Source organism: Argiope bruennichi, chromosome 11 (genome assembly GCF_947563725.1).
Source record: "Argiope bruennichi chromosome 11, qqArgBrue1.1, whole genome shotgun sequence".
Lineage (NCBI taxonomy): Eukaryota > Metazoa > Arthropoda > Arachnida > Araneae > Araneidae > Argiope > Argiope bruennichi.
In genome coordinates, this window is record NC_079161.1 from 38,397,598 (window position 1) to 38,424,909 (window position 27,312).

The 27,312-nt window shown below is 40.8% G+C and overlaps 1 protein-coding gene across 1 annotated transcript; it reads left to right on the forward strand.

The window, feature by feature from the left end:
- The first annotated feature begins 789 nt into the window (after positions 1 to 789).
- Positions 790 to 22,533, forward strand: LOC129956474 (uncharacterized). Its single transcript, XM_056068376.1, has one exon. It carries the CDS (start codon positions 806 to 808, stop codon positions 22,439 to 22,441), a length of 21,636 nt encoding a protein of 7,211 aa, XP_055924351.1. The 5' UTR covers positions 790 to 805; the 3' UTR covers positions 22,442 to 22,533.
- Positions 22,534 to 27,312: the final 4,779 nt, after the last annotated feature.

The following is a 27,312-nucleotide window of genomic DNA, read 5'->3' on the forward strand; positions in this document are numbered from 1 at the left end:
TCTATAAGATTAGATCAGATTTTAATCTTACAGAATTAGAATCTGATTGGAAGGAAGAAAATGCAAAAAAATTGATTAAATTTAAGGAATAACTTCAATGAATTAACTAATGAATTAAGCTAATTTAACTTAACTTAACTTAGCTTAATTCAATGAATTAAGCTAATTTAACATGAAAATTATCGCTGACTTCGTCAGCGGGCTTGTCTATGACAAGTGCATAAGCAACAACAACAACATGAGAATTCACGTTCAAAATAAATATATATAATTATTTTGCCTGCATTCCATATACTTACTTTTATAATTTTTAAGAACTGCAATATAAAATTGTCTATTGGTAGAGTGGTTTGATGCGTAATTAGAAAAAAATATCTTTTTATTCCGAAATACAAACGACAGATGTTTCTCTAAATTTTGTTTCCAATTAAAGAAAACAGAATAGGAACCGTTTTGTAATATTTACGCATTTTGCTAATATTCCTTGCTAGATTAAACCTTTAGAAAAATGTCAATATGAATACTGCCCCATTCTCATTCAAAAACCTTTAATGAACAATAAAAGTTTTGTCTTAAGAGCTGACGTCTGTAAATATTTTACGACGTCTCTCCGCTTATGAGACTCGTTAAGTCGTAAAATGACCATGCGAGGGAGAAAAAGATACTCGTTAATTAGACTAAAAACTGAAATTAAAGTGAGTGTCACAATTTCCACCTGCTCTGTTGTCACGATTTTCTTCGTATAAAAAGGAGACGCGACTTCCTAACAGGAACACGTTGAGTTGACCAACTGAGGCACGAAGCCATGAATTGGTTGACTACTCTTGCTTTTGCAGTTTTACTGCTGTCGATTCAATGCGAATTTACGCAAAGCGCATCATCTAGCTCATCAGAAAGTCCATGGGCCAATCCAGCCGAAGCAAGCTCATTAATGAGCTGTTTGATTACAAATCTCGCGGACTCAGATGTCTTACCTGAACAGGAGAAAGAAGACTTGGAAACAGTTGCGGACACTCTTATGTCCGCAATAAATGGGGCAAGTGCCAAAGGCAAAAGCTCTAGAGCAACACTGCAAGCGATAAACATGGCAGTTGCATCTTCCCTTGCAGAACTAGTGGTTGCAGAAGATTTAGGTAACCAGGCAAGCATTGCTGTAAAAACACAGGCACTTTCAGGAGCTTTAGAGCAATGTTTCCAAGAAGTAATGGGAACTGTTGACAGAAGGTTTATAACAGAAATAAATGATTTGATAACAATGTTTGCTAGAGAAGCTGCCGAGGACAATAAAACTGAAATCGGTGAAGGAGAATTGATTGAATCTAGTTCTTCAGATTCGTCATCATACCGAGAAACCAGTCAGTCAGCTTCTAGCACTTACCAGTCTACAAACACATTCCAAGAATCAACTCGGACAGCTGAAGGATATGGAAAAGCATATTTTGGAACTCAAAATTCACGACCTCGACCAATTGGTACAGGACCATTGAATTCATACACGAGACCTGCGCTTATCGAAAGAATTGCAAATGCATTAGTTACTACATCAACATTCAAGACGGTTTTGAGAACAGGAATATCCCAGGACACTCTGTCTAGAGTATTACAGAGAATCGTACAGTCGCTCGCTAATGCTCTCGGCATCGACGGAAATAATTTATACAGAATAGCATTAGAAGCCTGCACGAAAGTTCCTGCAGGTTCTGATACTAATGCTTATGCTCTAGCATTTTCTACTGCTTTAATCAATGCCGGAATTCTGAATGACACAAATATCGATATTTTGGGATCACGAGTCTTGACAGCCGTTTTGAACGGAGTATCAGATGTGGCGAAAGCCTTTGGTATCAATTTGGAACTTGGCAATGTACAAAATGACATTCGATCCAGCGTAAGCCTGCTATCAACGAGCTCTTCGTCGTCCAGTTTCTCTCAGACAGCTGCTTCAACTACCAGTAGTTCTGCTACGTCAATTGTTGGACAAGGCGCTAGATCCGGATTTGCCACCAGATTTGCAAATGCATTAGCTACTACATCCACATTCAGGACAGTTTTGAGAAGAGGAATATCCCAAGATACTCTATCTAGAGTGGTACAGAGAATCGTACAGTTGCTGGCTAATGTTCTCGGCATCGACGGAAATAATTTATCTAGAATAATATTAGAAGCCTGCACTAAGGTTCCTGCGGGTTCTGATACTGATGCTTATGCTCTCGCATTTTCTACTGCTTTAATCAATGCCGGAATTCTGAATGACACAAATATCGATATATTAGGGTCACGAATCTTGACAGCCGTTTTGAACGGTGTATCAGATGTGGCGAAAGCCCTTGGTATAAATTTAGAACTTGGCAATGTACAAAATGACATTAGTTCCAGCATAAGCTTATTATCAACGAGCTCTTCGTCGAGTAGTTTCTCTCAGACAGCTGCATCCTCTACTACTGGTGCTGCTACGACAATTGTTGGACAAGGTAATGGACTGTTAAACGGTGTACCTGTTGTTTCTCCGATTCTCGATGCTGTAATTGGAAGAGGCGATGGAACCGGACTTGTCGCCCGAATTGCAAACGCATTGTCGAATACATCGACGTTCAGGACAGTTGTGAGGAGAGGAGTATCCCAAGACACCCTATCTAGAGTATTACAGAGAATCGTACAGTCGCTGGCTAATGCTCTCGGCATCGACGGAAATAATTTATACAGAATAGCAATAGAAGCCTGCACTAAAGTTCCTGCAGGTTCTGATACTAATGCTTATGCTCTAGCATTTTCTACTGCCTTAGTCAATGCCGGAATTCTGAATGACAGAAATATCGATATTTTGGGATCACGAGTCTTGACAGCCGTTTTGAACGGAGTATCAGATGTGGCGAAAGCCCTTGGTATCAATTTGGAACTTGGCAATGTACAAAATGACATTCGATCCAGCGTAAGCTTATTGTCAACGAGCTCTTCGTCGAGTAGTTTCTCTCAGACAGCTGCATCCTCTACTACTGGTGCTGCTACGACGATTGTTGGACAAGGAAATGGACTGTTAAACGGTGTACCTGTTGTTTCTCCGATTCTCGATGCTGTAATTGGAAGAGGCGATGGAACCGGACTTGTCGCCCGAATTGCAAACGCATTGGCGAATACTTCGACGTTCAGGACAGTTGTGAGGAGAGGAGTATCCCAAGACACTCTATCTAGAGTATTACAGAGAATCGTACAGTCGCTGGCTAATGCTCTCGGCATCGACGGAAATAATTTATACAGAATAGCATTAGAAGCCTGCACGAAAGTTCCTGCAGGTTCTGATACTAATGCTTATGCTCTAGCATTTTCTACTGCTTTAATCAATGCCGGAATTCTGAATGACACAAATATCGATATTTTGGGATCACGAGTCTTGACAGCCGTTTTGAACGGAGTATCAGATGTGGCGAAAGCCCTTGGTATCAATTTGGAACTTGGCAATGTACAAAATGACATTCGATCCAGCGTAGGCCTGCTATCAACGAGCTCTTCGTCGTCCAGTTTCTCTCAGACAGCTGCTTCAACTACCAGTAGTTCTGCTACGTCAATTGTTGGACAAGGCGCTAGATCCGGATTTGCCACCAGATTTGCAAATGCATTAGCTACTACATCCACATTCAGGACAGTTTTGAGAAGAGGAATATCCCAAGATACTCTATCTAGAGTGGTACAGAGAATCGTACAGTTGCTGGCTAATGTTCTCGGCATCGACGGAAATAATTTATCTAGAATAATATTAGAAGCCTGCACTAAGGTTCCTGCGGGTTCTGATACTGATGCTTATGCTCTCGCATTTTCTACTGCTTTAATCAATGCCGGAATTCTGAATGACACAAATATCGATATATTAGGGTCACGAATCTTGACAGCCGTTTTGAACGGTGTATCAGATGTGGCGAAAGCCCTTGGTATAAATTTAGAACTTGGCAATGTACAAAATGACATTAGTTCCAGCATAAGCTTATTATCAACGAGCTCTTCGTCGAGTAGTTTCTCTCAGACAGCTGCATCCTCTACTACTGGTGCTGCTACGACAATTGTTGGACAAGGTAATGGACTGTTAAACGGTGTACCTGTTGTTTCTCCGATTCTCGATGCTGTAATTGGAAGAGGCGATGGAACCGGACTTGTCGCCCGAATTGCAAACGCATTGTCGAATACATCGACGTTCAGGACAGTTGTGAGGAGAGGAGTATCCCAAGACACCCTATCTAGAGTATTACAGAGAATCGTACAGTCGCTGGCTAATGCTCTCGGCATCGACGGAAATAATTTATACAGAATAGCAATAGAAGCCTGCACTAAAGTTCCTGCAGGTTCTGATACTAATGCTTATGCTCTAGCATTTTCTACTGCCTTAGTCAATGCCGGAATTCTGAATGACAGAAATATCGATATTTTGGGATCACGAGTCTTGACAGCCGTTTTGAACGGAGTATCAGATGTGGCGAAAGCCCTTGGTATCAATTTGGAACTTGGCAATGTACAAAATGACATTCGATCCAGCGTAAGCTTATTGTCAACGAGCTCTTCGTCGAGTAGTTTCTCTCAGACAGCTGCATCCTCTACTACTGGTGCTGCTACGACGATTGTTGGACAAGGAAATGGACTGTTAAACGGTGTACCTGTTGTTTCTCCGATTCTCGAAGCTGTAATTGGAAGAGGCGATGGAACCGGACTTGTCGCCCGAATTGCAAACGCATTGGCGAATACTTCGACGTTCAGGACAGTTGTGAGGAGAGGAGTATCCCAAGACACTCTATCTAGAGTATTACAGAGAATCGTACAGTCGCTGGCTAATGCTCTCGGCATCGACGGAAATAATTTATACAGAATAGCATTAGAAGCCTGCACGAAAGTTCCTGCAGGTTCTGATACTAATGCTTATGCTCTAGCATTTTCTACTGCTTTAATCAATGCCGGAATTCTGAATGACACAAATATCGATATTTTGGGATCACGAGTCTTGACAGCCGTTTTGAACGGAGTATCAGATGTGGCGAAAGCCCTTGGTATCAATTTGGAACTTGGAAATGTACAAAATGACATTCGATCCAGCGTAAGCCTGCTATCAACGAGCTCTTCGTCGTCCAGTTTCTCTCAGACAGCTGCTTCAACTACCAGTAGTTCTGCTACGTCAATTGTTGGACAAGGCGCTAGATCCGGATTTGCCACCAGATTTGCAAATGCATTAGCTACTACATCCACATTCAGGACAGTTTTGAGAAGAGGAATATCCCAAGATACTCTATCTAGAGTGGTACAGAGAATCGTACAGTTGCTGGCTAATGTTCTCGGCATCGACGGAAATAATTTATCTAGAATAATATTAGAAGCCTGCACTAAGGTTCCTGCGGGTTCTGATACTGATGCTTATGCTCTCGCATTTTCTACTGCTTTAATCAATGCCGGAATTCTGAATGACACAAATATCGATATATTAGGGTCACGAATCTTGACAGCCGTTTTGAACGGTGTATCAGATGTGGCGAAAGCCCTTGGTATAAATTTAGAACTTGGCAATGTACAAAATGATATTAGTTCCAGCATAAGCTTATTATCAACGAGCTCTTCGTCGAGTAGTTTCTCTCAGACAGCTGCATCCTCTACTACTGGTGCTGCTACGACAATTGTTGGACAAGGTAATGGACTGTTAAACGGTGTACCTGTTGTTTCTCCGATTCTCGATGCTGTAATTGGAAGAGGCGATGGAACCGGACTTGTCGCCCGAATTGCAAACGCTTTGTCGAATACATCGACGTTCAGGACAGTTGTGAGGAGAGGAGTATCCCAAGACACCCTATCTAGAGTATTACAGAGAATCGTACAGTCGCTGGCTAATGCTCTCGGCATCGACGGAAATAATTTATACAGAATAGCAATAGAAGCCTGCACTAAAGTTCCTGCAGGTTCTGATACTAATGCTTATGCTCTAGCATTTTCTACTGCCTTAGTCAATGCCGGAATTCTGAATGACAGAAATATCGATATTTTGGGATCACGAGTCTTGACAGCCGTTTTGAACGGAGTATCAGATGTGGCGAAAGCCCTTGGTATCAATTTGGAACTTGGCAATGTACAAAATGACATTCGATCCAGCGTAAGCTTATTGTCAACGAGCTCTTCGTCGAGTAGTTTCTCTCAGACAGCTGCATCCTCTACTACTGGTGCTGCTACGACGATTGTTGGACAAGGAAATGGACTGTTAAACGGTGTACCTGTTGTTTCTCCGATTCTCGATGCTGTAATTGGAAGAGGCGATGGAACCGGACTTGTCGCCCGAATTGCAAACGCATTGGCGAATACTTCGACGTTCAGGACAGTTGTGAGGAGAGGAGTATCCCAAGACACTCTATCTAGAGTATTACAGAGAATCGTACAGTCGCTGGCTAATGCTCTCGGCATCGACGGAAATAATTTATACAGAATAGCATTAGAAGCCTGCACGAAAGTTCCTGCAGGTTCTGATACTAATGCTTATGCTCTAGCATTTTCTACTGCTTTAATCAATGCCGGAATTCTGAATGACACAAATATCGATATTTTGGGATCACGAGTCTTGACAGCCGTTTTGAACGGAGTATCAGATGTGGCGAAAGCCCTTGGTATCAATTTGGAACTTGGCAATGTACAAAATGACATTCGATCCAGCGTAAGCCTGCTATCAACGAGCTCTTCGTCGTCCAGTTTCTCTCAGACAGCTGCTTCAACTACCAGTAGTTCTGCTACGTCAATTGTTGGACAAGGCGCTAGATCCGGATTTGCCACCAGATTTGCAAATGCATTAGCTACTACATCCACATTCAGGACAGTTTTGAGAAGAGGAATATCCCAAGATACTCTATCTAGAGTGGTACAGAGAATAGTACAGTTGCTGGCTAATGTTCTCGGCATCGACGGAAATAATTTATCTAGAATAATATTAGAAGCCTGCACTAAGGTTCCTGCGGGTTCTGATACTGATGCTTATGCTCTCGCATTTTCTACTGCTTTAATCAATGCCGGAATTCTGAATGACACAAATATCGATATATTAGGGTCACGAATCTTGACAGCCGTTTTGAACGGTGTATCAGATGTGGCGAAAGCCCTTGGTATAAATTTAGAACTTGGCAATGTACAAAATGACATTAGTTCCAGCATAAGCTTATTATCAACGAGCTCTTCGTCGAGTAGTTTCTCTCAGACAGCTGCATCCTCTACTACTGGTGCTGCTACGACAATTGTTGGACAAGGTAATGGACTGTTAAACGGTGTACCTGTTGTTTCTCCGATTCTCGATGCTGTAATTGGAAGAGGCGATGGAACCGGACTTGTCGCCCGAATTGCAAACGCATTGTCGAATACATCGACGTTCAGGACAGTTGTGAGGAGAGGAGTATCCCAAGACACCCTATCTAGAGTATTACAGAGAATCGTACAGTCGCTGGCTAATGCTCTCGGCATCGACGGAAATAATTTATACAGAATAGCAATAGAAGCCTGCACTAAAGTTCCTGCAGGTTCTGATACTAATGCTTATGCTCTAGCATTTTCTACTGCCTTAGTCAATGCCGGAATTCTGAATGACAGAAATATCGATATTTTGGGATCACGAGTCTTGACAGCCGTTTTGAACGGAGTATCAGATGTGGCGAAAGCCCTTGGTATCAATTTGGAACTTGGCAATGTACAAAATGACATTCGATCCAGCGTAAGCTTATTGTCAACGAGCTCTTCGTCGAGTAGTTTCTCTCAGACAGCTGCATCCTCTACTACTGGTGCTGCTACGACGATTGTTGGACAAGGAAATGGACTGTTAAACGGTGTACCTGTTGTTTCTCCGATTCTCGAAGCTGTAATTGGAAGAGGCGATGGAACCGGACTTGTCGCCCGAATTGCAAACGCATTGGCGAATACTTCGACGTTCAGGACAGTTGTGAGGAGAGGAGTATCCCAAGACACTCTATCTAGAGTATTACAGAGAATCGTACAGTCGCTGGCTAATGCTCTCGGCATCGACGGAAATAATTTATACAGAATAGCATTAGAAGCCTGCACGAAAGTTCCTGCAGGTTCTGATACTAATGCTTATGCTCTAGCATTTTCTACTGCTTTAATCAATGCCGGAATTCTGAATGACACAAATATCGATATTTTGGGATCACGAGTCTTGACAGCCGTTTTGAACGGAGTATCAGATGTGGCGAAAGCCCTTGGTATCAATTTGGAACTTGGAAATGTACAAAATGACATTCGATCCAGCGTAAGCCTGCTATCAACGAGCTCTTCGTCGTCCAGTTTCTCTCAGACAGCTGCTTCAACTACCAGTAGTTCTGCTACGTCAATTGTTGGACAAGGCGCTAGATCCGGATTTGCCACCAGATTTGCAAATGCATTAGCTACTACATCCACATTCAGGACAGTTTTGAGAAGAGGAATATCCCAAGATACTCTATCTAGAGTGGTACAGAGAATCGTACAGTTGCTGGCTAATGTTCTCGGCATCGACGGAAATAATTTATCTAGAATAATATTAGAAGCCTGCACTAAGGTTCCTGCGGGTTCTGATACTGATGCTTATGCTCTCGCATTTTCTACTGCTTTAATCAATGCCGGAATTCTGAATGACACAAATATCGATATATTAGGGTCACGAATCTTGACAGCCGTTTTGAACGGTGTATCAGATGTGGCGAAAGCCCTTGGTATAAATTTAGAACTTGGCAATGTACAAAATGACATTAGTTCCAGCATAAGCTTATTATCAACGAGCTCTTCGTCGAGTAGTTTCTCTCAGACAGCTGCATCCTCTACTACTGGTGCTGCTACGACAATTGTTGGACAAGGTAATGGACTGTTAAACGGTGTACCTGTTGTTTCTCCGATTCTCGATGCTGTAATTGGAAGAGGCGATGGAACCGGACTTGTCGCCCGAATTGCAAACGCTTTGTCGAATACATCGACGTTCAGGACAGTTGTGAGGAGAGGAGTATCCCAAGACACCCTATCTAGAGTATTACAGAGAATCGTACAGTCGCTGGCTAATGCTCTCGGCATCGACGGAAATAATTTATACAGAATAGCAATAGAAGCCTGCACTAAAGTTCCTGCAGGTTCTGATACTAATGCTTATGCTCTAGCATTTTCTACTGCCTTAGTCAATGCCGGAATTCTGAATGACAGAAATATCGATATTTTGGGATCACGAGTCTTGACAGCCGTTTTGAACGGAGTATCAGATGTGGCGAAAGCCCTTGGTATCAATTTGGAACTTGGCAATGTACAAAATGACATTCGATCCAGCGTAAGCTTATTGTCAACGAGCTCTTCGTCGAGTAGTTTCTCTCAGACAGCTGCATCCTCTACTACTGGTGCTGCTACGACGATTGTTGGACAAGGAAATGGACTGTTAAACGGTGTACCTGTTGTTTCTCCGATTCTCGATGCTGTAATTGGAAGAGGCGATGGAACCGGACTTGTCGCCCGAATTGCAAACGCATTGGCGAATACTTCGACGTTCAGGACAGTTGTGAGGAGAGGAGTATCCCAAGACACTCTATCTAGAGTATTACAGAGAATCGTACAGTCGCTGGCTAATGCTCTCGGCATCGACGGAAATAATTTATACAGAATAGCATTAGAAGCCTGCACGAAAGTTCCTGCAGGTTCTGATACTAATGCTTATGCTCTAGCATTTTCTACTGCTTTAATCAATGCCGGAATTCTGAATGACACAAATATCGATATTTTGGGATCACGAGTCTTGACAGCCGTTTTGAACGGAGTATCAGATGTGGCGAAAGCCCTTGGTATCAATTTGGAACTTGGCAATGTACAAAATGACATTCGATCCAGCGTAAGCCTGCTATCAACGAGCTCTTCGTCGTCCAGTTTCTCTCAGACAGCTGCTTCAACTACCAGTAGTTCTGCTACGTCAATTGTTGGACAAGGCGCTAGATCCGGATTTGCCACCAGATTTGCAAATGCATTAGCTACTACATCCACATTCAGGACAGTTTTGAGAAGAGGAATATCCCAAGATACTCTATCTAGAGTGGTACAGAGAATAGTACAGTTGCTGGCTAATGTTCTCGGCATCGACGGAAATAATTTATCTAGAATAATATTAGAAGCCTGCACTAAGGTTCCTGCGGGTTCTGATACTGATGCTTATGCTCTCGCATTTTCTACTGCTTTAATCAATGCCGGAATTCTGAATGACACAAATATCGATATATTAGGGTCACGAATCTTGACAGCCGTTTTGAACGGTGTATCAGATGTGGCGAAAGCCCTTGGTATAAATTTAGAACTTGGCAATGTACAAAATGACATTAGTTCCAGCATAAGCTTATTATCAACGAGCTCTTCGTCGAGTAGTTTCTCTCAGACAGCTGCATCCTCTACTACTGGTGCTGCTACGACAATTGTTGGACAAGGTAATGGACTGTTAAACGGTGTACCTGTTGTTTCTCCGATTCTCGATGCTGTAATTGGAAGAGGCGATGGAACCGGACTTGTCGCCCGAATTGCAAACGCATTGTCGAATACTTCGACGTTCAGGACAGTTGTGAGGAGAGGAGTATCCCAAGACACTCTATCTAGAGTATTACAGAGAATCGTACAGTCGCTGGCTAATGCTCTCGGCATCGACGGAAATAATTTATACAGAATAGCATTAGAAGCCTGCACGAAAGTTCCTGCAGGTTCTGATACTAATGCTTATGCTCTAGCATTTTCTACTGCTTTAATCAATGCCGGAATTCTGAATGACACAAATATCGATATTTTGGGATCACGAGTCTTGACAGCCGTTTTGAACGGAGTATCAGATGTGGCGAAAGCCCTTGGTATCAATTTGGAACTTGGAAATGTACAAAATGACATTCGATCCAGCGTAAGCCTGCTATCAACGAGCTCTTCGTCGTCCAGTTTCTCTCAGACAGCTGCTTCAACTACCAGTAGTTCTGCTACGTCAATTGTTGGACAAGGCGCTAGATCCGGATTTGCCACCAGATTTGCAAATGCATTAGCTACTACATCCACATTCAGGACAGTTTTGAGAAGAGGAATATCCCAAGATACTCTATCTAGAGTGGTACAGAGAATCGTACAGTTGCTGGCTAATGTTCTCGGCATCGACGGAAATAATTTATCTAGAATAATATTAGAAGCCTGCACTAAGGTTCCTGCGGGTTCTGATACTGATGCTTATGCTCTCGCATTTTCTACTGCTTTAATCAATGCCGGAATTCTGAATGACACAAATATCGATATATTAGGGTCACGAATCTTGACAGCCGTTTTGAACGGTGTATCAGATGTGGCGAAAGCCCTTGGTATAAATTTAGAACTTGGCAATGTACAAAATGACATTAGTTCCAGCATAAGCTTATTATCAACGAGCTCTTCGTCGAGTAGTTTCTCTCAGACAGCTGCATCCTCTACTACTGGTGCTGCTACGACGATTGTTGGACAAGGAAATGGACTGTTAAACGGTGTACCTGTTGTTTCTCCGATTCTCGATGCTGTAATTGGAAGAGGCGATGGAACCGGACTTGTCGCCCGAATTGCAAACGCATTGGCGAATACTTCGACGTTCAGGACAGTTGTGAGGAGAGGAGTATCCCAAGACACTCTATCTAGAGTATTACAGAGAATCGTACAGTCGCTGGCTAATGCTCTCGGCATCGACGGAAATAATTTATACAGAATAGCATTAGAAGCCTGCACGAAAGTTCCTGCAGGTTCTGATACTAATGCTTATGCTCTAGCATTTTCTACTGCTTTAATCAATGCCGGAATTCTGAATGACACAAATATCGATATTTTGGGATCACGAGTCTTGACAGCCGTTTTGAACGGAGTATCAGATGTGGCGAAAGCCCTTGGTATCAATTTGGAACTTGGCAATGTACAAAATGACATTCGATCCAGCGTAAGCCTGCTATCAACGAGCTCTTCGTCGTCCAGTTTCTCTCAGACAGCTGCTTCAACTACCAGTAGTTCTGCTACGTCAATTGTTGGACAAGGCGCTAGATCCGGATTTGCCACCAGATTTGCAAATGCATTAGCTACTACATCCACATTCAGGACAGTTTTGAGAAGAGGAATATCCCAAGATACTCTATCTAGAGTGGTACAGAGAATAGTACAGTTGCTGGCTAATGTTCTCGGCATCGACGGAAATAATTTATCTAGAATAATATTAGAAGCCTGCACTAAGGTTCCTGCGGGTTCTGATACTGATGCTTATGCTCTCGCATTTTCTACTGCTTTAATCAATGCCGGAATTCTGAATGACACAAATATCGATATATTAGGGTCACGAATCTTGACAGCCGTTTTGAACGGTGTATCAGATGTGGCGAAAGCCCTTGGTATAAATTTAGAACTTGGCAATGTACAAAATGACATTAGTTCCAGCATAAGCTTATTATCAACGAGCTCTTCGTCGAGTAGTTTCTCTCAGACAGCTGCATCCTCTACTACTGGTGCTGCTACGACAATTGTTGGACAAGGTAATGGACTGTTAAACGGTGTACCTGTTGTTTCTCCGATTCTCGATGCTGTAATTGGAAGAGGCGATGGAACCGGACTTGTCGCCCGAATTGCAAACGCATTGTCGAATACTTCGACGTTCAGGACAGTTGTGAGGAGAGGAGTATCCCAAGACACTCTATCTAGAGTATTACAGAGAATCGTACAGTCGCTGGCTAATGCTCTCGGCATCGACGGAAATAATTTATACAGAATAGCATTAGAAGCCTGCACGAAAGTTCCTGCAGGTTCTGATACTAATGCTTATGCTCTAGCATTTTCTACTGCTTTAATCAATGCCGGAATTCTGAATGACACAAATATCGATATTTTGGGATCACGAGTCTTGACAGCCGTTTTGAACGGAGTATCAGATGTGGCGAAAGCCCTTGGTATCAATTTGGAACTTGGAAATGTACAAAATGACATTCGATCCAGCGTAAGCCTGCTATCAACGAGCTCTTCGTCGTCCAGTTTCTCTCAGACAGCTGCTTCAACTACCAGTAGTTCTGCTACGTCAATTGTTGGACAAGGCGCTAGATCCGGATTTGCCACCAGATTTGCAAATGCATTAGCTACTACATCCACATTCAGGACAGTTTTGAGAAGAGGAATATCCCAAGATACTCTATCTAGAGTGGTACAGAGAATCGTACAGTTGCTGGCTAATGTTCTCGGCATCGACGGAAATAATTTATCTAGAATAATATTAGAAGCCTGCACTAAGGTTCCTGCGGGTTCTGATACTGATGCTTATGCTCTCGCATTTTCTACTGCTTTAATCAATGCCGGAATTCTGAATGACACAAATATCGATATATTAGGGTCACGAATCTTGACAGCCGTTTTGAACGGTGTATCAGATGTGGCGAAAGCCCTTGGTATAAATTTAGAACTTGGCAATGTACAAAATGACATTAGTTCCAGCATAAGCTTATTATCAACGAGCTCTTCGTCGAGTAGTTTCTCTCAGACAGCTGCATCCTCTACTACTGGTGCTGCTACGACAATTGTTGGACAAGGTAATGGACTGTTAAACGGTGTACCTGTTGTTTCTCCGATTCTCGATGCTGTAATTGGAAGAGGCGATGGAACCGGACTTGTCGCCCGAATTGCAAACGCATTGTCGAATACTTCGACGTTCAGGACAGTTGTGAGGAGAGGAGTATCCCAAGACACTCTATCTAGAGTATTACAGAGAATCGTACAGTCGCTGGCTAATGCTCTCGGCATCGACGGAAATAATTTATACAGAATAGCATTAGAAGCCTGCACGAAAGTTCCTGCAGGTTCTGATACTAATGCTTATGCTCTAGCATTTTCTACTGCTTTAATCAATGCCGGAATTCTGAATGACACAAATATCGATATTTTGGGATCACGAGTCTTGACAGCCGTTTTGAACGGAGTATCAGATGTGGCGAAAGCCCTTGGTATCAATTTGGAACTTGGAAATGTACAAAATGACATTCGATCCAGCGTAAGCCTGCTATCAACGAGCTCTTCGTCGTCCAGTTTCTCTCAGACAGCTGCTTCAACTACCAGTAGTTCTGCTACGTCAATTGTTGGACAAGGCGCTAGATCCGGATTTGCCACCAGATTTGCAAATGCATTAGCTACTACATCCACATTCAGGACAGTTTTGAGAAGAGGAATATCCCAAGATACTCTATCTAGAGTGGTACAGAGAATCGTACAGTTGCTGGCTAATGTTCTCGGCATCGACGGAAATAATTTATCTAGAATAATATTAGAAGCCTGCACTAAGGTTCCTGCGGGTTCTGATACTGATGCTTATGCTCTCGCATTTTCTACTGCTTTAATCAATGCCGGAATTCTGAATGACACAAATATCGATATATTAGGGTCACGAATCTTGACAGCCGTTTTGAACGGTGTATCAGATGTGGCGAAAGCCCTTGGTATAAATTTAGAACTTGGCAATGTACAAAATGACATTAGTTCCAGCATAAGCTTATTATCAACGAGCTCTTCGTCGAGTAGTTTCTCTCAGACAGCTGCATCCTCTACTACTGGTGCTGCTACGACAATTGTTGGACAAGGTAATGGACTGTTAAACGGTGTACCTGTTGTTTCTCCGATTCTCGATGCTGTAATTGGAAGAGGCGATGGAACCGGACTTGTCGCCCGAATTGCAAACGCTTTGTCGAATACATCGACGTTCAGGACAGTTGTGAGGAGAGGAGTATCCCAAGACACCCTATCTAGAGTATTACAGAGAATCGTACAGTCGCTGGCTAATGCTCTCGGCATCGACGGAAATAATTTATACAGAATAGCAATAGAAGCCTGCACTAAAGTTCCTGCAGGTTCTGATACTAATGCTTATGCTCTAGCATTTTCTACTGCCTTAGTCAATGCCGGAATTCTGAATGACAGAAATATCGATATTTTGGGATCACGAGTCTTGACAGCCGTTTTGAACGGAGTATCAGATGTGGCGAAAGCCCTTGGTATCAATTTGGAACTTGGCAATGTACAAAATGACATTCGATCCAGCGTAAGCTTATTGTCAACGAGCTCTTCGTCGAGTAGTTTCTCTCAGACAGCTGCATCCTCTACTACTGGTGCTGCTACGACGATTGTTGGACAAGGAAATGGACTGTTAAACGGTGTACCTGTTGTTTCTCCGATTCTCGATGCTGTAATTGGAAGAGGCGATGGAACCGGACTTGTCGCCCGAATTGCAAACGCATTGGCGAATACTTCGACGTTCAGGACAGTTGTGAGGAGAGGAGTATCCCAAGACACTCTATCTAGAGTATTACAGAGAATCGTACAGTCGCTGGCTAATGCTCTCGGCATCGACGGAAATAATTTATACAGAATAGCATTAGAAGCCTGCACGAAAGTTCCTGCAGGTTCTGATACTAATGCTTATGCTCTAGCATTTTCTACTGCTTTAATCAATGCCGGAATTCTGAATGACACAAATATCGATATTTTGGGATCACGAGTCTTGACAGCCGTTTTGAACGGAGTATCAGATGTGGCGAAAGCCCTTGGTATCAATTTGGAACTTGGCAATGTACAAAATGACATTCGATCCAGCGTAAGCCTGCTATCAACGAGCTCTTCGTCGTCCAGTTTCTCTCAGACAGCTGCTTCAACTACCAGTAGTTCTGCTACGTCAATTGTTGGACAAGGCGCTAGATCCGGATTTGCCACCAGATTTGCAAATGCATTAGCTACTACATCCACATTCAGGACAGTTTTGAGAAGAGGAATATCCCAAGATACTCTATCTAGAGTGGTACAGAGAATAGTACAGTTGCTGGCTAATGTTCTCGGCATCGACGGAAATAATTTATCTAGAATAATATTAGAAGCCTGCACTAAGGTTCCTGCGGGTTCTGATACTGATGCTTATGCTCTCGCATTTTCTACTGCTTTAATCAATGCCGGAATTCTGAATGACACAAATATCGATATATTAGGGTCACGAATCTTGACAGCCGTTTTGAACGGTGTATCAGATGTGGCGAAAGCCCTTGGTATAAATTTAGAACTTGGCAATGTACAAAATGACATTAGTTCCAGCATAAGCTTATTATCAACGAGCTCTTCGTCGAGTAGTTTCTCTCAGACAGCTGCATCCTCTACTACTGGTGCTGCTACGACAATTGTTGGACAAGGTAATGGACTGTTAAACGGTGTACCTGTTGTTTCTCCGATTCTCGATGCTGTAATTGGAAGAGGCGATGGAACCGGACTTGTCGCCCGAATTGCAAACGCATTGTCGAATACTTCGACGTTCAGGACAGTTGTGAGGAGAGGAGTATCCCAAGACACTCTGTCTAGAGTATTACAGAGAATCGTACAGTCGCTGGCTAATGCTCTCGGCATCGACGGAAATAATTTATACAGAATAGCATTAGAAGCCTGCACGAAAGTTCCTGCAGGTTCTGATACTAATGCTTATGCTCTAGCATTTTCTACTGCTTTAATCAATGCCGGAATTCTGAATGACACAAATATCGATATTTTGGGATCACGAGTCTTGACAGCCGTTTTGAACGGAGTATCAGATGTGGCGAAAGCCCTTGGTATCAATTTGGAACTTGGCAATGTACAAAATGACATTCGATCCAGCGTAAGCCTGCTATCAACGAGCTCTTCGTCGTCCAGTTTCTCTCAGACAGCTGCTTCAACTACCAGTAGTTCTGCTACGTCAATTGTTGGACAAGGCGCTAGATCCGGATTTGCCACCAGATTTGCAAATGCATTAGCTACTACATCCACATTCAGGACAGTTTTGAGAAGAGGAATATCCCAAGATACTCTATCTAGAGTGGTACAGAGAATAGTACAGTTGCTGGCTAATGTTCTCGGCATCGACGGAAATAATTTATCTAGAATAATATTAGAAGCCTGCACTAAGGTTCCTGCGGGTTCTGATACTGATGCTTATGCTCTCGCATTTTCTACTGCTTTAATCAATGCCGGAATTCTGAATGACACAAATATCGATATATTAGGGTCACGAATCTTGACAGCCGTTTTGAACGGTGTATCAGATGTGGCGAAAGCCCTTGGTATAAATTTAGAACTTGGCAATGTACAAAATGACATTAGTTCCAGCATAAGCTTATTATCAACGAGCTCTTCGTCGAGTAGTTTCTCTCAGACAGCTGCATCCTCTACTACTGGTGCTGCTACGACAATTGTTGGACAAGGTAATGGACTGTTAAACGGTGTACCTGTTGTTTCTCCGATTCTCGATGCTGTAATTGGAAGAGGCGATGGAACCGGACTTGTCGCCCGAATTGCAAACGCATTGTCGAATACATCGACGTTCAGGACAGTTGTGAGGAGAGGAGTATCCCAAGACACCCTATCTAGAGTATTACAGAGAATCGTACAGTCGCTGGCTAATGCTCTCGGCATCGACGGAAATAATTTATACAGAATAGCAATAGAAGCCTGCACTAAAGTTCCTGCAGGTTCTGATACTAATGCTTATGCTCTAGCATTTTCTACTGCCTTAGTCAATGCCGGAATTCTGAATGACAGAAATATCGATATTTTGGGATCACGAGTCTTGACAGCCGTTTTGAACGGAGTATCAGATGTGGCGAAAGCCCTTGGTATCAATTTGGAACTTGGCAATGTACAAAATGACATTCGATCCAGCGTAAGCTTATTGTCAACGAGCTCTTCGTCGAGTAGTTTCTCTCAGACAGCTGCATCCTCTACTACTGGTGCTGCTACGACGATTGTTGGACAAGGAAATGGACTGTTAAACGGTGTACCTGTTGTTTCTCCGATTCTCGATGCTGTAATTGGAAGAGGCGATGGAACCGGACTTGTCGCCCGAATTGCAAACGCATTGGCGAATACTTCGACGTTCAGGACAGTTGTGAGGAGAGGAGTATCCCAAGACACTCTATCTAGAGTATTACAGAGAATCGTACAGTCGCTGGCTAATGCTCTCGGCATCGACGGAAATAATTTATACAGAATAGCATTAGAAGCCTGCACGAAAGTTCCTGCAGGTTCTGATACTAATGCTTATGCTCTAGCATTTTCTACTGCTTTAATCAATGCCGGAATTCTGAATGACACAAATATCGATATTTTGGGATCACGAGTCTTGACAGCCGTTTTGAACGGAGTATCAGATGTGGCGAAAGCCCTTGGTATCAATTTGGAACTTGGCAATGTACAAAATGACATTCGATCCAGCGTAAGCCTGCTATCAACGAGCTCTTCGTCGTCCAGTTTCTCTCAGACAGCTGCTTCAACTACCAGTAGTTCTGCTACGTCAATTGTTGGACAAGGCGCTAGATCCGGATTTGCCACCAGATTTGCAAATGCATTAGCTACTACATCCACATTCAGGACAGTTTTGAGAAGAGGAATATCCCAAGATACTCTATCTAGAGTGGTACAGAGAATCGTACAGTTGCTGGCTAATGTTCTCGGCATCGACGGAAATAATTTATCTAGAATAATATTAGAAGCCTGCACTAAGGTTCCTGCGGGTTCTGATACTGATGCTTATGCTCTCGCATTTTCTACTGCTTTAATCAATGCCGGAATTCTGAATGAAACAAATATTGATATTTTGGGATCACGAGTCTTGACAGCCGTTTTGAACGGAGTATCAGATGTGGCGAAAGCCCTTGGAATCAATTTGGAACTTGGTAATGTACAAAATGACATTCGATCCAGCGTAAGCTTATTGTCAACGAGCTCTTCGTCGAGTAGTTTCTCTCAGACAGCTGCATCCTCTACTACTGGTGCTGCTACGACAATTGTTGGACAAGGTAATGGACTGTTAAACGGCGTACCTGTTGTTTCTCCGATTCTCGATGCTGTAATTGGAAGAGGCGATGGAACCGGACTTGTCGCCCGAATTGCAAACGCATTGGCGAATACTTCGACGTTCAGGACAGTTGTGAGGAGAGGAGTATCCCAAGACACCCTATCTAGAGTATTACAGAGAATCGTACAGTCGCTGGCTAATGCTCTCGGCATCGACGGAAATAATTTATACAGAATAGCAATAGAAGCCTGCACTAAAGTTCCTGCAGGTTCTGATACTAATGCTTATGCTCTAGCATTTTCTACTGCCTTAGTCAATGCCGGAATTCTGAATGACAGAAATATCGATATTTTGGGATCACGAGTCTTGACAGCCGTTTTGAACGGAGTATCAGATGTGGCGAAAGCCCTTGGTATCAATTTGGAACTTGGCAATGTACAAAATGACATTCGATCCAGCGTAAGCTTATTGTCAACGAGCTCTTCGTCGAGTAGTTTCTCTCAGACAGCTGCATCCTCTACTACTGGTGCTGCTACGACGATTGTTGGACAAGGAAATGGACTGTTAAACGGTGTACCTGTTGTTTCTCCGATTCTCGATGCTGTAATTGGAAGAGGCGATGGAACCGGACTTGTCGCCCGAATTGCAAACGCATTGGCGAATACTTCGACGTTCAGGACAGTTGTGAGGAGAGGAGTATCCCAAGACACTCTATCTAGAGTATTACAGAGAATCGTACAGTCGCTGGCTAATGCTCTCGGCATCGACGGAAATAATTTATACAGAATAGCATTAGAAGCCTGCACGAAAGTTCCTGCAGGTTCTGATACTAATGCTTATGCTCTAGCATTTTCTACTGCTTTAATCAATGCCGGAATTCTGAATGACACAAATATCGATATTTTGGGATCACGAGTCTTGACAGCCGTTTTGAACGGAGTATCAGATGTGGCGAAAGCCCTTGGTATCAATTTGGAACTTGGCAATGTACAAAATGACATTCGATCCAGCGTAAGCCTGCTATCAACGAGCTCTTCGTCGTCCAGTTTCTCTCAGACAGCTGCTTCAACTACCAGTAGTTCTGCTACGTCAATTGTTGGACAAGGCGCTAGATCCGGATTTGCCACCAGATTTGCAAATGCATTAGCTACTACATCCACATTCAGGACAGTTTTGAGAAGAGGAATATCCCAAGATACTCTATCTAGAGTGGTACAGAGAATCGTACAGTTGCTGGCTAATGATCTCGGCATCGACGGAAATAATTTATCTAGAATAATATTAGAAGCCTGCACTAAGGTTCCTGCGGGTTCTGATACTGATGCTTATGCTCTCGCATTTTCTACTGCTTTAATCAATGCCGGAATTCTGAATGAAACAAATATCGATATTTTGGGATCACGAGTCTTGACAGCCGTTTTGAACGGAGTATCAGATGTGGCGAAAGCCCTTGGAATCAATTTGGAACTTGGTAATGTACAAAATGACATTCGATCCAGCGTAAGCTTATTGTCAACGAGCTCTTCGTCGAGTAGTTTCTCTCAGACAGCTGCATCCTCTACTACTGGTGCTGCTACGACAATTGTTGGACAAGGTAATGGACTGTTAAACGGCGTACCTGTTGTTTCTCCGATTCTCGATGCTGTAATTGGAAGAGGCGATGGAACCGGACTTGTCGCCCGAATTGCAAACGCATTGGCGAATACTTCGACGTTCAGGACAGTTGTGAGGAGAGGAGTATCCCAAGACACTCTATCTAGAGTATTACAGAGAATCGTACAGTCGCTGGCTAATGCTCTCGGCATCGACGGAAATAATTTATACAGAATAGCATTAGAAGCCTGCACGAAAGTTCCTGCAGGTTCTGATACTAATGCTTATGCTCTAGCATTTTCTACTGCTTTAATCAATGCCGGAATTCTGAATGACACAAATATCGATATTTTGGGATCACGAGTCTTGACAGCCGTTTTGAACGGAGTATCAGATGTGGCGAAAGCCCTTGGTATCAATTTGGAACTTGGCAATGTACAAAATGACATTCGATCCAGCGTAAGCCTGCTATCAACGAGCTCTTCGTCGTCCAGTTTCTCTCAGACAGCTGCTTCAACTACCAGTAGTTCTGCTACGTCAATTGTTGGACAAGGCGCTAGATCCGGATTTGCCACCAGATTTGCAAATGCATTAGCTACTACATCCACATTCAGGACAGTTTTGAGAAGAGGAATATCCCAAGATACTCTATCTAGAGTGGTACAGAGAATCGTACAGTTGCTGGCTAATGTTCTCGGCATCGACGGAAATAATTTATCTAGAATAATATTAGAAGCCTGCACTAAGGTTCCTGCGGGTTCTGATACTGATGCTTATGCTCTCGCATTTTCTACTGCTTTAATCAATGCCGGAATTCTGAATGAAACAAATATCGATATTTTGGGATCACGAGTCTTGACAGCCGTTTTGAACGGAGTATCAGATGTGGCGAAAGCCCTTGGAATCAATTTGGAATTTGGTAATGTACAAAATGACATTCGATCCAGCGTAAGCTTATTGTCAACGAGCTCTTCGTCGAGTAGTTTCTCTCAGACAGCTGCATCCTCTACTACTGGTGCTGCTACGACAATTGTTGGACAAGGTAATGGACTGTTAAACGGCGTACCTGTTGTTTCTCCGATTCTCGATGCTGTAATTGGAAGAGGCGATGGAACCGGACTTGTCGCCCGAATTGCAAACGCATTGGCGAATACTTCGACGTTCAGGACAGTTGTGAGGAGAGGAGTATCCCAAGACACTCTATCTAGTGTGGTAAAGAGAATCGTACAGTCGCTGGCTAATGCTCTCGGCATCGATGGAAACAATTTATACAGAATAGCAGTAGAAGCCTGCAATAAAGTTCCTGCAGGTTCTGATACTAATGCTTATGCTCTAGCATTTTCTACTGCCTTAGTCAATGCCGGAATTCTGAATGACAGAAATGTGGGTGTTTTGGCATCTCGAGTCGTTTCAGCCGTTTTGAGAGGAGTGTCAAATGTGGCGCAATCTCTTGGTATCAATTTAGATCGTGGAAATATTCAGAAGGATATTCGTTCGAGTATTAGCTTGCTGTCAAGCAGCTCTACATCTAGCAGTATGTCTCGGACTGCTGCGTCCACTTTCAGTGGTGCCTCTTCTTCAACTGTTTTGACTGGCGCTGGCAGATCTAAGGTTTTGGGAGGTGCTACTCAGTTAGGCGGGAGAAGCCAGACTTTTGGTATGGCTTCAACTACTGTTGGTAAATCTGCTGAAATATCAGTAAGATCCACTCTCAATTCTCCCAATGGATTGAAGTCTGATTCAGCTGCAGCTAGAATTAACCAAATGAGGTCAACTCTACTAAAAGCACTTAGCCCCAGTGGGGTAGATCCCAATACTCTTGCTGGCAGTCTCCAAGCAAGTTTTTCGAATCTTAGAAGTTCAGGCATGTCTTCGAGCGATGCGAAAGTTGAAGTTTTGCTAGAAACTATAGTTGGTCTACTTCAGATTCTGAGCAATGCCGAAGTTCATGAAGTTAATTCGGCTACCTCGTCTTCTGTGATCAGCTCTGCAGTCAGGTCGTTTGAATTAGCTTTACCTTAAGTGTTAGTAGTTGTTTTATTTCAGGAAAATTTTCTTCGATTATCTAATTATGACTAATTCTTTTATTTACAATAAATCATTTTTAAAAGGCATCGGAATTAGTGTTTATTTATTTGTTGAATTATAATCGATGCACAAATTGAATGTGGAAGTTTATTTCCTACTAATATTTTTAGATGCTATGTTGAATTAATATAAAGAACGATGAAGTGAGGTGTATTTTTCTCTAATTGATTATATTTTTTACACACAATTAGAAATTTTTATCAGTAATTATTATTAAAAGTTCATTTATACAACTGCAAATTAAAAACTGAGCATTCTTTTTTTATATTGTGTGGCATGTTTTGTAAATGCTTATAGTTGTATGTTAACACTATTAGTGTTACCATTTTTTTATGCATTTGGTATAAATTATTATAATTGTTAGCAGTGTTTCACCAAAATATATTTAAAATATTTTCGCAAAGAATGGTGTATGAGCAGTTACTTTTTTTCACTGAAAATATATCATTATTTCATTATAATGTAAAAACTTGGGACTCTTTTTTTAAAAAGGTATGAATATTGTATGTTTGAACTAATTTTCTTTTATTTCATTAATACCAAAATATTAAAGTTATTATTCTGCGTACTTTAGATTTTAAGATAAAATAATCTTCAATTTTGAAGCATCCTACATATCTTTAAATTATTTTGTTACAAGTGCAACTTTTACATGATATTTTTTCCCCTTGAAATAGAAGTAAAAGCGAAACGGAATTTTATTCAAATTTAAATTTAATTCAAGTAATCTTCTCATTTATGATATATATTTTTTAATGAACTAACTAAAAGAACATGGAGTCTTAATTATTCAATGGATTAATTAAGTAGAAAACTCCTTTAACTCAATAGTTAATGGAATTAAAGGTTTTAAATCAAACCATATAGTAAATTGTGTCAAAAAATAAAATATTGAAAGTCAGTTTAAGAAGGAAATACAGCTGCTTTAAATGAAAAATACTTTATGAGCTGATTCTCATGTTGAATGCTAAATGTTTTTTGAAAATCTAATTTTCAAATTCGCAAACGTACTTGTTTTGGAAAGGTATAATTTTATAATTGACTTACCTGCTTTGGAAGTTCTTTATAAGCTGTTTCTAATATACTTATGTATTGTTTTGATGATACATAATAGATTTCACATGCTAAAAATTTTATAAACAAACTTTTAATTTAGACAAATCGTTGTTTTTAGTTGAAGACGGAATAATAACTTTCTTCTAATCAATCGACTTTGATTCTGAAGTATAGAATGAGCTGTTTTTAATAGAATTCATTAATGCTCAATCTATAAAACTCAATTTTAACAAGCTAAATTTTAAACTGTAGTTTAGTTTAGTTATATTAACGCCCCATTTTAAAGCAACACTAAGGCTATTTTGAGATGGACCCCGTAGTTTTATACCTTTGGTCAGATGACGAGGAAGACACTTGAGCTGGCACCCCCTCTCTCCAAACTTCTACACCACACTAGCGGGAAAACGTTTGGCCCTGACAGATTTAACGTGCACCAGACCCGCTTACAGTGGAATCGAGTCTCAAACTTGAACCCTTCCAGTTACGAAGCCGAATCCTTACCACCGGATCACCGCGATCCCAATTTCAAACCATAATTTTCTTTGTATTCAGAAGTTTAAATTCATATTAGCAATGAATTGATTTTAATTGGACATATATTATGAACCATTTCTAATGGAATTATTATATGCTCAATTGGGTGCCGCGGTGGCCAGGTGGTAAGGTCTCGGCTTCAGAATTAGAGGGTTTCAGATTCGAGACCCGATTCCGCCGAAGAACCGTCGTGTAAGCGGGTCTGATGCACGTTAAATCCGTCGGAGCCAAATGTCCTCCCGCCGGTGTGATGCGGAAATTTGGAGAGGGGGGAGGGGAAATCTTAGGTATCGTCCTTGTCATTTGACCGCTGTTCAGAATTACGAGGTCCGTCCCAAAATAGCCCTAGTGTTGCTTTAAAACGGGACGTTAATATAACTAAACTAAACTAAAATATGCTTGATTAATTTATCGTTTTACTCAAAAATTGAATTTTATATGATTTCTTGTTTACAGCCTTACATTAAATTTAGCTGTGTGCTTTCAAACTCAGAAAGTTGTTTTATGGCCATCTTCCAATTTATGAGTTGTTTCTAATGTCATCAATTAAAATTTAACTGATATACAACAGATTTAGTATGTTACTTTTTTAACCAAAAGAATTTTAAATAGGCCAAATCGAAGTAGTATTAATAAAAAATTAAAATTGGCAATTCAATATAAGTAATAGTTGGACTTTAATTAAGAATACTTTATTTTTATCCCAAATATGTAAATATGCCATAAAATTTTAATTCATTCCCTATGTATGTAGTGGAAAGAAACTATTTGATGTGAGATTTTAAATAAAATGCCCACGTTACGTTTGCCATAAGATTGTGATTTTATAGGAATTGATTCCGTTGTAATTAGTTATTTCCGATAGGGTTGCTACTCAAATCTGGAAAAAATTTCCCTGTATTTTTCCTGTGTATATGCTGTATAAGAAGAAGCGTGTGAATGACAGTCACGTGCTATTAACAACTCACAGTATACATATCCTCACAATATACAGCAGGATAACAATACCCACCTAGTTTTCATCAGAAGGAAAAAGCAAAGGGAAGTAAGCAACAATTCATCATTACTGAAATAGTAGTATATTAAATGAATGTTTATATTTACAAATAGAAAAATATCACTATAGCCTAAAATTTTGTAAGGTAAATTCACATATTAAGGGAAAAAAAACACACTGCTTATGCTCTTAAATTTAAAACCACTCAAAATTAAAGGTTCAGGTGAAATAAAACACAAAATAACATTCTAGCTATCATGATTCAAATCATGTAAAGATTACTCAACAAAAAACATTACAAAACTTTTTTTTGTCATTTTATGCATTTGAGCATCAGTTTCTTCATCTTCTACAGATTTTTCAATCATCGGTTTAATTTTTTAATTATTTAATTTCCAAATTTGTTTTGCGTTTGTTGGATTCCTTCTCTTTTTTTTTTCTGACTTTTCTCCCTTTCTTTTTTAATCTCTTCATCTGGCACATTCAATTGAAAATTCTGCAGGGCGGCCGTAACGCGCTTTAAACGTTCTTTTACATTTTAAAACTTTAAAACTGTTTGTAAATGCTTACTTGTTTGAGTTTTTATTCTTGTTTGTTCTAACGCGGCGAAAAACAGAGGAAAAACAGGAATTTTCGCGAACGGAAGAGAGCAGCGAAAGGATTAAAACTTCATTATGTCTTATATGCACTAATTTTGTATAATGTAGTAAATTTCTTGATATCAGAGCATTTAAGACCTCCACTATAAAAATTTATAGCACCATATGCAGTTCTTAGACCTATTAAAAAATTTTTTTTAGAGTTTCATAAAAATATCCTTGTTGATATTAAATATGGTTTGCACAGTCATATTGCCATCTAATAAAAATAAAGTAATTGTTTTTACGACTTCTCAAAAATCAGAAAATTCTTTGGAACTCAAAACATCAGAAAAGAAATCCTCTAAAGGAATTTATTTATTAAATGAATGAAGTTGTTCTTTTGTATTCCCTTTTAGTTTTCAGAAAAATTCCAACCTGGATCTTTGTACGCTCTGAACATGCAAGCTAAATTTGTGTTTTGGAATGAAGAAGTTAAAAGTGTTGTTGTTGTTTCTTATGGCACTTGCCATGGACAAGCCCGCTGTTACGAAGACGGCGATTTTAAGCCGATGAGGAGCGTCTCTTGTTTTTTTTAGTAGCGCCAACTAGGGCCAAGAGTACAACTTAGCTACTCACACATCACTCATTCACGTGCATAACCCCTTTTTACTGGAGGGCACATTCACACATAGAACAACAACCATGCCCAAACCGGGACTCGAACCCAGGACGCCCAGATCACATGAAACACGCGTTACCCCTATGCCAGGACACCAGCAGAAGTTAAAAGTACATCAACCGTTCGCTTTTCACCTAATACTGAATAATTTTTCAATAAATGTGGATATAAAGATGATGCAACTTTTAAAACAAATTTTTTTGGTAATATTCTCCACAAATATAAAATATTCTGCTGCAATATTATTCTAGTAGCTTGTAGTCACTATTCTAATATCTGCACTTTTCTCAGTCTTCGAAATTGAACTGCTCTATATAGAAGGAATGGGAAGCGAGTAGAAAATAGATGCGTTTTTACGGTTTAACAGTCGCGAATGGTGTTTAGTTTTTTAGAGCTATGGTGACGATCTTGTAATGTCGTAGCTTTTAGTCTCTATTCTAATATCTTTAGGGTATTTTTTTTCTTTAGAAATTACAATAGAATAATTTTTTAGAAATTTGGTTTTCTTTAGAAATTACAATAGAATTGTTTAGAAATTTGGTTTTCTTCAGAAATTACAATTGGATTGTTTAGAAATTTGGTTCTCTTTAAAAATTACAATAGAATGAAGTCGGGTTTCTTCGAAATTACAGTAAAATTGTTTAGAAATTTTCAGCTTAAAATATGCTCAATTCTTAAATTAGAATTGTTTCTTCGATATTACTATAGAATTGTTTAGAAATTTTCAGCTTAAAATATGCTCAATTCTTAAATTAGAATTGTTTCTTCGATATTACAATAGAATTGCTTAGAAATTCAGTTTTCATTAGAAATTTCAATAGAATGAAGCCGAGTTTCTTTAAAAATTACAATAGAATTGTTTTATTTTTTAGCATCTTTAGGGAGTTTAGATTTTTAGAAATATGGCGGCGATCTTTTATCTTTGTAATGTCGTAGCTTTTAATCACTATTCAAATAT

Coding starts and splice junctions, on each gene's coding strand:
- LOC129956474 (XM_056068376.1), top strand. CDS start 806: ATGAATTGGTTGACTACTCTTGCTTTTGCAGTTTTACTGCTGTCGATT.